Genomic DNA, 13,321 nt, shown 5'->3' on the forward strand with positions numbered 1-13,321 from the left:
GCCAAAGCCTGGCAGAAACAACTCCAGTTCCCAAGCCACGTCCTACGTGGTGGAGAAGGCTCAGATGGCAAAGCTGGTTAGATTACATCACCCAGGCGCTTCAATACGCAGGAAATCAAGGGATTTTTATGCTGCCAGTGATATAAGAGTGTGCACTTGCAGCAGAGGGCTGAGTTGGAAATCCAGCAGATGGGAGAGCCCTTGGAGGAGGGCTCCAAGTATCAGCAAAGAGGTTTTTGGAGTAAAAAGCTGCCACTGACATGCATATAAATCCTGCCAGCTGTAGTGGAGGACAGATGTTTGCAGCAGCACAGTTCAGACAACGATAATCTCTTCTGCCAACAGATCCAGTCTTTATAAAACCATTTTCAATTCTCCAGCTTCAGCACACATCAGTGTGAATTTGTGTAGACAGACACAAGCAGTGGGTTAAGCCAAGGCTAAGGACAACACGCATAGATTCATCCATCTAGGCAGTAGTCTTGAGGTCCTACCTCCAGCTAAAGATGCAGATAGCTCGTTGACATTAGATTCTCCTTGGGCTCATCTTGTTCTCCCCTTTCCCAAGCACATATGCCAGAGCAGCAGGTAAAATAGCTGTGTTCTGTCCTACCCCCAACAGGATCTGTCGTCAGAAAATAGCTGAGGGGCTTACACCACCACAGCTGAGCTCGTCTGGGGAATAATGCAACTATTTCATTGTTTTCCCTCGAGTCCAACATGAATATTTCTGTTTGGTTCAGAGACCCAAAGTGCTAGGGACATTTTCAGAGCCTACATGATGGGCAAGGGGGCTATCTTTGGGCTCTGGTTGTTCCTTGTCTGGCAGTGGGGTAGCCAGAGGTAAAACTTGTCCTCGTTTGGTATTAAAAACGGGCAAAAAGCTAGTTTTGCAGCCTAGCCAAAACACAGAAGCCAGGTTTGCTGGTTCACCTGTGTGCCTGCTTCTGCAACTTTACCAGCTGCTCAGCAGGTCTGGAAAGGTGTTTTTCCATCAGAGGAAAATGGAAGAATCACGTGGGTTAAATGGGGCAGACACCACAATCTCCAAGCATCCCACCCAAACCCTGTATGGCGAGAGACAAGGCCAACTGAAGGAAAGGATTGCGCAAGAGAAGCATTGATCTGTTACCAGCTCAGGGTTCAGGCGTACAGAGGCAGAAAACCCTCAAGCCCAACAGCACGTTGAACCCAACCAAACCTTCCTGGAGAAACCCACCAGACGTACGGCCGCAGTGGTCCACGGCCACCTCTACACCCCACCACTGCACCCCTCCTTCCAGGGCTCCACAGCACCTTCCCACGCATCGCGCTTACCATTAGCCAGATGGGAAAAGGCACCTTGCGAAGGACGTGGGAGCTGTCGGAGGTGACGGACTGGACACCAGCGCACCAAAGGATGGAGTACAGCCAGGGCTCGTTCACAGTGTAGAGATTCACACTCAGGTTTGCCATGGTGTAGTCCCTGCCAGGAGACAGACAGGGTGAGATGCGAGTCCCCCAGCGAACGTCAGACCCTCATCTCCAAGAGGAAAGCTCTTGCCAGCAGCCACCGCTGTAATCACGGCTAGGTTTATTGGGTTTGAATTGCACGAAATAGGTTTTTTTAATGGGGCACAGTCACTTCACAAGCAACCCAAGGGCACTGCAATCAAATGGTTTGAACTTGAAAGCTTTCTTCACCTCTTGGATGCTATCTGACCATCTCAGATGCTTCCTCATGAATGATGGGCACGGCATGTTTTTGTAACAACCGCCTCATCATGTTGATGTAAAAGTAACATCTGGCTCAGATGCCTGTAGCGCTTCATAGGCAATTTGCTTAATTAAAAACTGACAGACACATTTCCAACATCAATTCCTACAACTTCCATGCCCTTGTTTTGGGGACAGTTGGAGGGATACAGCTTCCAGTCTCCTGAGGTCATTTTCCAAGCAGCTAAAACTGCAAGCTGGGGTACAGCAGCTGTCAGCAGGAAACCAAGCACTGATAGTGCACTCCCTGTACCCATACAATTTGCATAAATTGCTCTGTTTCCTTATCTGTGAAGCAGAAGCATCACTAATCTCCCTCACATGGGCAGCACAGATTAATCCTTGCAATTTAATACCAGCAAAGCACTTTGAGGTGGAAGGCCACTGTACAAGATGCGGACATCTCAAAGCTCACAACGTGATCGAGATGCTCCAAAGGCTAAGGGATTCTCAAGGACAGAGGTGGCTGCAGCAATGTTACATCCAGATGCTGATTTGGGGGGGGATTGAGAGAACTATGTTAAACCAGGGCTTGTTGAGCCTGCCCTGGCTCGTGCTGCAGGACTGCAGCAAAATTTGACTGGGCACCGCAAGACCTTCAGAGTTCAAGAAACACTCAGGTGGCAGGTCTGATTTTGGAGACAGCTGAGGTGGGATTGATGAGAGATTGGGGCTGATGAGCTGGCATAGAGGAGAGAGTTGGCATATGGTCCTCTCCATGAGATAGAGCAAGTAGGTAGGGGAAAAACAGGCAGAAATTATCCTGCAGGTAAAGCACAGACTTGGTTTTAAGGGTGAGCAACTAGACCGATGGTCATTGTTCAAGACACCACTGGATTATGTGAAATAGGACCACGCTCACAAACAGCTGTGGTCTCAGCTCTTCCCTACTTCCAGCCAAAACAGAGTAAACCAGCTGCTTTGGAGATAATTTTCTTCTTTGGGGAAAAAATTTAAACTCTAAAAAATAGAAAAGCTCTACTAGAGACAATGCGCCCTTTCCAAGAAGGGGGCAAAGCTAGGAGCTAGCACACCGCATGGTTCAAATACAGGCTCAAGCAGAAGGAGAAGATATGCCAATCTCATTATAGGGGAGACCTGACCAGTCTAAATAGCTGACAAAGGACAGTAATGAAATGGGTGAATTCTCTGCAAACAGAAATTTCTGAAAGCATATCCAGACTTTGGACTAATCAAAATTCTGTGGTAGCAACTCTGGAGCAGACGAACAGAAACAAAGGGCAGCTGCTAATGAGGGTGAAACAGCACTTGGAGGTACTCAGTGTGAAAAGCCTTCACTTTTTCCCAGAGCTGACAGTGTAATAAGAATCAGACGATTCATATATCTATTTCAGAAAGGTTCATCATATACTGAATTAGCACGTAGAGTTATCAGTCAGCTGTGCGCGCCTGAGAACAGCCTGAATTCTGGGCGATGGGTAGGGACAAGCTTGCACAGCTCAAGATTTCAAGAGCAAGTCCATCTGAAAAGATACCTCCGTGCAGATAAGACAGCCTGGGATGATCAGAAAAGATGCTGCTGGGCTGGGGATGCACAGAGCTGTGAACACGCGCCGTGGAGCGCACGGGCTATCACGCAGTGTCCAAACGGAGGGCTGTACCTGATGTCCTCGTTCGTGACCTTGGTGTAACGCAGGTTGAGCTTCACGATGCCCTTCTCCCTCATGCGCTGTGGGTCCAGCTTGAGGCCAGAAGTCTGCTGGAAACCCGGCGCAATCTGTCTGACCAGCTGCCTCTCCGTGTCCGGCAGCCACATCACCTGCGGAGGGAGCGAGACAGAGGACGGCTACGGCAAAGATGGTTCACAAAGCTGGTAACACGAGGTAGCTTTGCAGACAGTCAGTTTACACCAAGCCAGAAGCAAAATGACATGAGAGACTGCCTCGTTTGTCATACAAATTGGCTACGAGACACTTACAGCCTCCCACATCTTTAATCAAACGCATTTCAGGATTATCCTCGAGCCCAAAGGACTGTAACGCACAAAATCTCAGAGGTGAAAAGGCTTGAGATACAAAGGGATCAGGCCGAGGGCTCAGGAGAAGAGACATTGTGTATCCTTGAAAACCTGTCCTCCCTGCCCAGCTCAGGGCACAGGGAGAACAAGGACATAAGGCTAAAATTGACAGTGCAGACAGGATGCACGGGAGAAACCCTTCATGATCCCGTGGCTAAGACTAGTTTTGTTCACCCTCTTTTATCAGGGCTACATCTACTCCAACCCAGAGCAAGGATTTCCCTAAGTTCATACCACACTTTGAAACCGTGTCAACTTAATTACCATTAACATATTCAGCTGCTAAAGCAGCTGTAGGAACCAAGCTGGGCGGTTCTATAGTTTGTGCCATGCAGAGGCTGGGCCCAACCAGATGATCTCAGCAGTACTACTGGGCATTGCATTGCTTTCACTTTTGTTTAATAACTCGGTGACACTCATCTACCAAAGCATCAGAGCAGCACAGGTGCAGCCATACGCATTTTCAATAGGAAACCATAAAACCTAGGTGAGAAATAGCACTTCACAACCACACATCTATGTTTTGATAATTTTTCTCCTGCTCTCCATCCCAGTATCCAAGGGAGAAGACAGTACGGTCCTCCATTGGATCTAGCCAAGCTGGCAGAAGCTTGTGGATAACACTGTCACTGCAGCCACGTAGTTAATTGGAAATTGGGTGACAGTGTCAGTCATTAAAAAGACAGATGGAAGTTGAAAATAGCTCCGTTCCCTCCTGGGCCCATCACTGCACAAGTCAGTGCTGAACTTGCCTGTGCATGCAGATGCTCCTAATTGGTACAGATGAAATATCTGAGCTGCGAGTGTAGTCATTCTACTTGCCAGCCTTACCACGCTATTTTCAACCAGTCCATGTTCAAGGGAGAGCTTGAAATGAAAGAACCAGATTTCCTTCCCAGGATGGGTCAAGGAGAGAAGTTTTCCAAAGGACACCCAGAGTCCCCAGTCTGGGTGCCCTTCTGACACATGGGGAATGGGGCTTTTCCTCCAGGAGAGATCATTGCATCCAAGGGAGCTCCTGATGGGCTGGGTGAAGATCTATACCTTGTGGTCAGAGAGGACACAAGGCTGGCTGGACTCTGACTGCAACTGCCCAGAGCTGGAAATCAAAATGTCTGGCATAACCCAGCAAGGACAATTCTGGGGCAGAAATGAAAGTCTGGAAGAGATGTCTGCAGGTACGTAGACCTCCTTTTGCTGAATACCCCTCAGGTCCAGAACATCTGTTTCTCCTCCAAGCAGGAGCTGACTGTAGGCTGAAACAGTTGCTCAGCCCAGGGAGAAGGATTATTTAAAATTAAGGAATCGGAGGGAGAGAATGGTCTCTCTGCTGCTTGCAACCAGCCTCCAGGTCCTGCCTCTTCTCTCACATCTGAAGCTCTTACAGAATTGCTCAGTGGGAAGGGACCTCAAGAGAAATCTACCTCAACACAAACCAGCGCCAGCACTGATTTCAGACCAGCTTGCTCAGGGCTTTGTCTAGTTGGGTCTTGAAAAGCTCTGAGGATGGAGATCCCTCAGTCTTTTTTTTTTTTTTCTGGGTCCCTCTCAACACTTGCCTGCCCTCACAGGGAAAACTAGTTTCCTTATATCCAGCGGGAACTGCTCCCGTTTCGATTTATGACCACTGCCTCCCATCCTCCTGACACACAACTCAGTGAAGAGCTTTGGTCCAACTTCTCAACCACTTCCTTGCCAGTACTGGGGAGACCCAATAGCAGCTCTCCAAAGTCTTTTCTTTTCAAGGATGAAGAGACTCCAGTCCCTCAGCCCCTCTTTGTATGTCCAGCCCCCCTGAGCAGTTTGGTAGCTTCTCCAGGACTTGCCCCAGTTTACCAATATCTCTCTTATACTGGTGAGCCCCACACTGAACACATGATTGCTGAGTAAGGAGAATAATCCCTTTCCTCTATTTACTAGCTATACTACCATGAGTACAGTCCAAGATGATATCGAGCCTCTGGGACCACCAGCCTGGAGGCACAGTCTGCCCCAGCATAACTTCTTGGCACGAAGTGGCATTTCAAATCAAGTGTGCAAATGGATCCAATGACACACTTACGGATTTGGAGAACCCATAAAGGCAGCAATTTTTGAAACATCACCACCCCCACAGAACTCACAGCCTGTTGCCGAATTCCCGACGCCAGGATGGTTTCCAGGGTGATGTTGATGTAAGTGCTGTAGTAGGGATGAGCTGGTGGCAGGTTCTGGAAGTTCAGGATGAGCGATGTGTTATCCTTGATCACCTCTAGCATATCTGCCAGCTTGCAGACCGACTGGTTGGCAGCTTCCAAGTAGTCAGACCTTGAGAGAGACCCAGCCGTCCAGAAAGGGTCGTTCTGAAAGCAAAGCACATCCCAGTATTACTGCCACAAAGTCCAGACTCCCCCAAAACAGGTGAAGACCCTTTTCTATCCCACCCTGGCAACAGCGGGGCACGCTGACAGCTACTCTCGATGACCATCTTGCAGCTTGCTGAAGTGTTTCTCTGTGCCTCAGTTTCCCTACCCAAGGGGAGGTCACAGGTCCTTACTAAAAGCAAGGTGTGCTGGACATGTCACCCCATTTCCAGAGGAAGAGCAGAGCTATAGGGCAGTAATGTAATTTCCCAAGGTAGCTAAAAATGTACTTTCTCACACTATGTACGCGATCACCAAGGATTCTGCAGGATCCAAAAATAAAAAGGGCCAGCCATTATATAACTAAGAGCGATCAGAGAGGAGCTATGGGCTGTTGGAAGAGATGGGCTCCTGACTTGACAATTCAGGAATGACTGCTTCAAAGTACAGGCCAAAAAGCAACCTTCCAGATGCTGCCTTGGCCTTCTTCATCTGGCAAGCAGCAGTTTTCCCTGCACTCCCACAACCACATCTGCAAGCCAAGCAGGTTTCTGTGCAGCTGTAATACACAGACATCCCCATCATACCTCCAGACCAGCTCAGATCAGAATGGCAGCAAAACTATCACAGTTTCAGTCTTCCACCAAGCAAGCAGCCAGGGAACTCCAAGCAGGCATAGGAAACCGATACCTGAGCTGGCATCACGGCAGCAATGCCTCAGCAAGTCACGGTCAAACTTGCATGAGCGTGCCCGAGTGCTGCAGCCCTCCCTCCAGACCACGGCTAATGCTCTCCAAAAAGGTTACGGCCGCTGGCCAGGGAGCAGCTTGGCAAAAAGAAATCCCATTTGCAACCTGCCTGCATGCCGAAGGATGGGTCAAGCTCATCCCACGGCAATTCCTCCCCCTCCGGACTTCGAAGGCCGAATTCCTTGCTTTTTCATTGTAAATACAATTGTCTCCAAAAGTAAATTAAAGAAAAAGGAACAGCATAAAACACATTGTCTTTTCTGTTCTCTTTATAATCGCATTCCCCCTCCTGAGGGTCTTGAAGTAATTTGTGGTAGCAACCAGGCACTAAGCCCCCTTCTTCCAGGCGGTAGAAGAGGCACAAGAGGACAAGTCTTTTAGACCAAGTCTAAGTTTAGTAGAGGACAGAACTAAACATGGTTCATGGACACTTGCTCTAGCTGCACTTCAGACCACTCCACCAAGGAGATGGATCTACACCTCTCCACCTCCAAGAAGGTTTAGGCATGAGCTTTCATCCCATGGCCATAGCTCCAGGACACCCTCTCCACGGCCGTACGCACCTTTAGGAACCACTCTCCAGCATTGAGCTTTTCCAGGTCAGTCCAGTTGAACATGGAGGAGTGCTCGTAGGCCCGCTCTGGAAACAATTCCTCCACATTTGTTGTTCTCCTGAGTGTCTTGTCATGCATCAGAAACGGCACTCCATCATAGCTGCAAACAGTCAGAGGGCCCGTTACAGGTGAAGGTGCACAACACAGTACTAGAGAAATGCCTGTTCCCACTCCAGCTTCTCCTGGCTTCACATCAAAATCATTGTGAAGATTTCGACCAGCTTAACACATCCCCAGCATCCTCAAGACGAGTTGAAATGAGATGCACCCAGAGGAGAAAGTCTCTTCGATACCTGCTAGGTGTTTGCAGTCACTCATACACTGACATAACCCCATCCCTCCCTCCCTCCTCCCCACTACCCCCTCAAATATGTCCAGAGTGCCAAACTCAGAGACCTTGGACAAGAACACCCACCCTGAATGCTCACGCTAACCAAAGCTTTATGCAATGTCTGTAGCTCCCAATAACGTCAGAGGTTTTCCATGCCCTGTATACACACACACACACAAACTATTCTCAATTTTTTAGTAGCAGATGAGGAAGATTTTCAAAGGCTCCCAGACTACATGAACTTAATGTTCATGGGCTTTTAGCAAATTGCAAGGGCTCCAAGTTACCAAAATTGCTCTGAAATTGCCTTTTCCAATTGCAAATTGGTTTCAGGAAGCAGCCATGCTCACATGAGTTAAGTTCATGCATCTTCAAGAAAACCCATTTCTCGGATGAAACGGAGTAGCCAAATGCATGTCCTGTGGTCTTTAAGCCACACATATTACAGAACGATGGTTCTGGGAAACCTAAAAAGCTCTTTAAACTTTCTTCCAGCCCAATTTCCTGTGACTGGATCAGTAGTAACACCACACAGGGCAGTGAGGGTTTCTATCAAGGGCAGGGAAACAGTAGTCCACACTCAAAAAATCAAGGTAAGCCCACCACAGCCACCCTGATTATAATGACATTTTCCAAATCAAGGAGCCCATCTTCATAATAGGAAACTCAGATAAGGTCGGGAAAGGAGATAGGGTTAAAATACAAACCGTATTTGAATTAGGAGACAACCCAAAGCACTCACCCCCAGAGCCAGAGGGAAAACAAAAAACCAGTTTTAGAAGATAGAGCAAACGCTGCCTCAGCTTTACTGTTGCCTGCAGAAGTCCCTTATCACAAAGGTCACTGGCATCTCTGCTATTTCTAGCATGCACTGTGCCAACTACTTTCCCCTCAACCCAAAGCTACGCGCTGACACAGCAATACTGTGCTGCTGCAATCAGAAGGGTTATTAATAAATACAGTTAAAAGAAAAAAAAGAAAAGATGCTAAGCAACTGCAGAATTAAGTATGTGGAGTGTTTAAGGGAGATAGGAGCTCAAGTCTTAACATTTCATAGCAGAGCATCATCAGATACTGCCAAGCCTTTACCAGTGTGGAAATCCTATGGGGAACTCAATGTTCACTCCCTTCTTTCTAATCCTTCCCTTCACGGAGTCACTCAGCTCTACCCAAGGCTAACCACAATGGATTAGCAAGCACAGGTTTGAAAAAAAAAAAAATAATTCAGAGACAGAAATCAGAGCTTTAGAAGACAAGATATGGGAGGAGGTAGAAGATGAGAGAGGAACACACAGCAATACTGTGCTGCTGCTGCTTGAAGCAAAGTTGGCTTTATAACCAGCCCTGGCTTTATAACCAGGGCCACCCAATTTGGGGTGTGTAATGGGTAGGGAGCAGGATGCGATGGGTCTGAGTCTACGTCCAAGCAACCCACTCCTGGCTGATATGTGCCTAGAAGAGCATGGAAACATCCCAGGTGGAGTGGACCCATCCAGCCACAAGCACAAAGAGCAGCTTTCAAAGGGATAAGGACAGCAATGGGTGTTGCGCCGCAAACCCTTCCCCAAAGTTCCTGCCAGCTGTATCGAAAGCTCACTTTTTGGTCTGAAGGTCACTGGAGTCCTCTTTTTATAAAGACACTTGGGTCTCCTAGAGACGTCCTCAGATAACTGGGCCATCAAGGGCATTAAGCTAGGGATGCTTGGAGTGCTCCTCTGGGATGGCTGATGGGTGGCAACACAGAAGGCTCTTGGAGCTTTTCCAGCTCTTCTCCTCCCAAAAGTCCATCTTACTCCTTGGCCAGTACTAATGGAGGCAACTGGTTCAGCCACATGAGCCAAGAGTGCATCTACGAGTCGGGACAGTCAAGTAGCTGTCCCTTCTCAACAGTTAATGAACTAATTTTGGAAAGAACAAGAATTGTATCACATACATGCGAATTGATACCCCATCCTTCCACAATGACCTTCCATTCATCACTGGGAAGAAATTCCTTTAGTTTTTATATCATTTGTTCTCAAACAATTATACAAAGAAAAGAAAAAAGCACCCCAACAATTAAACTTCAGAAGCCTATCTTCCAACAGGGAAAAATATCTTTCCATCAACAACGACCTCTAATGTGGTCAAGGAAAAAGAAAATATCAGCTTTAAGTCTCTCATATTTATAACTGGAACCGAGACAAACTGACAGATCTCCAAGGTAAGGCATTACTGTTCCCTTCGTGCCACTTCTGCCCTCTTGCACATCTATGTAACTCATGCAAAAAACACGATTCAGAAAGGGAACAAGAATATAAAAGGATGATCACACTCCTGGAACAAAGCGCAGTTCTTGAAATTACCCTCTCTAAATCAGTCTTGTCAATTCAGCTCAACTTTTGCCTGCAAGGAACGACTTTTTGACAGTCAGCAGAATCTCCCGATTCCTCCTTCCCCCAGCACTAGCGACATGCTAGGATGGGGAAAAGAAGAAAGGGCTTATTCCTCGGCTGCTAAGTTCTCATGGCAGTTTTGCACAGCTGTTAAAAAACCCTCCTGAAGACTTGCAACGCAATGCAGTCAGGCTGGGATCTCCAGTCAGTCTGGGATCTCCACTCCCTCTGCACCTGGAGCATCCCAGCAAAAGTCACATTTAAGCAGTTCCACCTCTTCCCAAGGCCAGCTGACCTCAAGCCAGGCTAGAAACCAGGTGCTGTGTTTCACTGCACTATACCAAGCTCTAGGATGAACTACAGTCTTCCTGTAAATGAAGATTAGTTTCACCGTAAAGGTATTCAGGTTCCCCCACCTGGACATTTCACCCTTAATCATCATCTCAGTGAAACGATTAGTAGCATCTGCGCATTACAAATGGAGACGGCTAGGAGTTATCGGACACGTTCACCACTCAGTGTCCATGTTCATCACGTTCATCACTCTTTCCCTTCTCAATGGGAAAGAACAGTAACAACCAGACACACATCAGATAGGAAAGACCCACCAGCATGGTTTGGGCTATCCACAGAGAAAGTTTCAGACCAACCAGCACACCGGCTTACCTCAGTACGACATCAGCTTGGACTCCATACATCTTCTGCTCCACTGCCTTCTGGAAGGACATCAGAGTGTTTTCTGGTGCCAACTATGGAGGAAGAAAGAGCAATGAGAGATTAGTAGGTCAGCGGAAACGTTTACGAAGTGGTGTCAGTGAGGTTTAGAGAAATTAGGGAGCCAAAACAATCTTATTTTGCAGATAACGCGCCAGCCGGTTACACTGGCGTAGCAGCGTTCTCCAGACAGAATTGCATCTCACTGAAGTCTGAAGATGACCAATGCATTTGCCTCCACTGATGGTCTTTCACACACAGGACAGAGTTCAGTGCAGAGTTATTGTGGCCTGCAATGCCGGAAACCTGGCTAGCTTGAGATTAGGTGCAAAATTAGTGTGCGAGAGATTTGCTTACCCTTGTGGTCTCCCAAACAGCGGCTTGCTGAAGACCCCCAGCAAGTGACTGTTAATGTGGTAGTATTCTCTGTTCACAGGTTCTATCTAGAGCTACCTAAACCACCTTAATGGTTCTTCATTCTCCTACTTTTCTATGCAAACAGCAATCATGATGCCATTATAGAAAGAAGAAAGTCCATAAACCAGGGTATTACCCATACCATGGAGAACAACTAGACCACAGTTTCTGCAGCACACATTTTATTTCCACATCCACTCATTCAATAGTCATCCACTACTCAGTCTTAAAAATCAGTTGATTTCTCTATTAACAAATGTTCTAGTTAGTTTTAACAACAATGCAAAAAAAAATATAGCCTTAAACCTAGAAAATTTATCCCAATGGCCATGACAGATGAAGACTCAAATTTTATTTCGAATTCCTTCCTGTTGAATGAAGCAGATGGTAACAGAATTTGGGTTTGTTTAAAAACAATATAATGTGAAGACAAATACTTTGTTGTTCTACAAAACTAGTACAGTATATCTAGCCCCCAAATGTCCATAAACCAACAACAGGCAGACCAAAAAAAAAAAAAAAAAAAAAAAGAAAAAATAGAGGCAACTGTTGAGAGAAAACCTGGCAGGTTTTCTGCACTGAAACATCACCATGTGAAAATAAAGTTATTTTTAAAAAATGTTTTCTTTTTTCCAATTTTGCTTTCAGGTTTAGAGCACGTGTAACATTCTGTTTTTCCACTCATCTCTGCCACCACCAGGATCAGTAAGTTTCCACCAAGATACAATGAGCATTGCCAACACATGATTTTCAAGAATTACTCAGGGGTTGGAAAGAATTAAGAACAAAGGCCTAAATGCACCATGCAAGCAAGATACACAATAAATATAAAAACCTGCTCAAGAGTTGAAGGTGTCTCTAAGAATTATTTGTTTTCTTATAAGCCGATCACCTTACACGCTCAGGTCAGCAAAGCTTTGGGGTAAAATAATCAGACCGAATGTCAGCACCAACCTTCACATAGCTCCGATATCTCTCTGCTGAATTCCTCTGGCTCAAGCCACGCATCAATACTAGTTCATTTTTCCGTTTGCTTAACGGAGGCAACACAGAGTCACGTTATCTTCCCAAAAAAGCTCCCAATCGAAGCCTGACTTGTCCAGGCGAAGACAGAAGCAACACCCCCATCGCATCACACCCTCTTGCACAGCCCAGCACTGGGTCACGCAAGGTCCGGGCTCAAAGAGCTTTTTGCAATATATACGCGATGCCCAGAGCTGTCAGCAGGGAGCAGCAGCCACAAAGATCTGAAGATCCCATCCAGACTTCATCTCCTTGGGTTGCTTTCAGCATCTCAGGTTTCCCTTCCCAAAGTCGCTCAGTTTTCCTCAGGGTAACACTGCAAGGTGATCCTCTCCCTACAGGGTAATGCTCAATATTTGCTTTCGGAGACTGCGGTAATCACAAGGAAATAAAGTGAGTAGTCTTCAAACGAGAGACGGCTGACCTAGAGAAACCGAAGGGCAACGGAGGACCACCAGCCTGTCAGGTTTGCTGGGTAGATGCAACGCAAGTCCCAGCTCAAGATGCGACATCACATCAAGCAGCAACTGAACCCCCACCCCTACTATAAAGCAGTCTCACCGGGGATGTGGACATACAAGGAACAGAAAAGCAAAGTGTACCGAGTTGTAGATCACCTCTCAGGCTAAGGGAGGCTGGAAAGGGCAGGTTGGACTCCCTCCACTAAGCAATCAACATAAAACCCTTCAACAAGGGTAGGATGACCCTGCTGTTACCCACCTACGCAATAAAGAGCTCATATCACGTGAATCAGGGCTAACGAAGGCAAACAAGCCTGGCTACAACAGTATTTCACCTCTGTAGAGGTGGACCAGCATGACCAAGGTTTCTCATATCTTACCCATACACCAACATCTGTCTGTCCCATCCCCAGCGCTCAGACAGTCGCCATTGAGCTCAACCCCGTGGACAGATGATCCCAGCCCCAGGAGTGGAATATCCCACTCCTGCCTCATCTCTAGC

At 47.1% G+C, this 13,321-nt stretch overlaps 1 protein-coding gene across 6 annotated transcripts in view; it reads right to left on the bottom strand.

The window, feature by feature from the left end:
* GDPD5 (glycerophosphodiester phosphodiesterase domain containing 5) overlaps window positions 1-13,321 on the bottom strand; it is a 171,014-nt gene that overhangs the window by 13,342 nt on the left and 144,351 nt on the right. For all 6 annotated transcript variants that reach the window (XM_049822955.1, XM_049822951.1, XM_049822953.1 and 3 more), the window contains exons 9-13: window positions 10,871-10,953; window positions 7,448-7,598; window positions 5,917-6,135; window positions 3,378-3,535; window positions 1,318-1,465 (exon numbers count right to left, since the gene is read on the bottom strand). In XM_049822955.1, the coding sequence (XP_049678912.1) occupies window positions 1,318-1,465; window positions 3,378-3,535; window positions 5,917-6,135; window positions 7,448-7,598; window positions 10,871-10,953 (759 nt within the window). The remainder of the gene's footprint in view (window positions 1-1,317; window positions 1,466-3,377; window positions 3,536-5,916; window positions 6,136-7,447; window positions 7,599-10,870; window positions 10,954-13,321) is intronic.

This window comes from Accipiter gentilis, chromosome 19, assembly GCF_929443795.1.
Source record: "Accipiter gentilis chromosome 19, bAccGen1.1, whole genome shotgun sequence".
Classification (NCBI taxonomy): Eukaryota; Metazoa; Chordata; class Aves; order Accipitriformes; family Accipitridae; genus Astur; species Astur gentilis.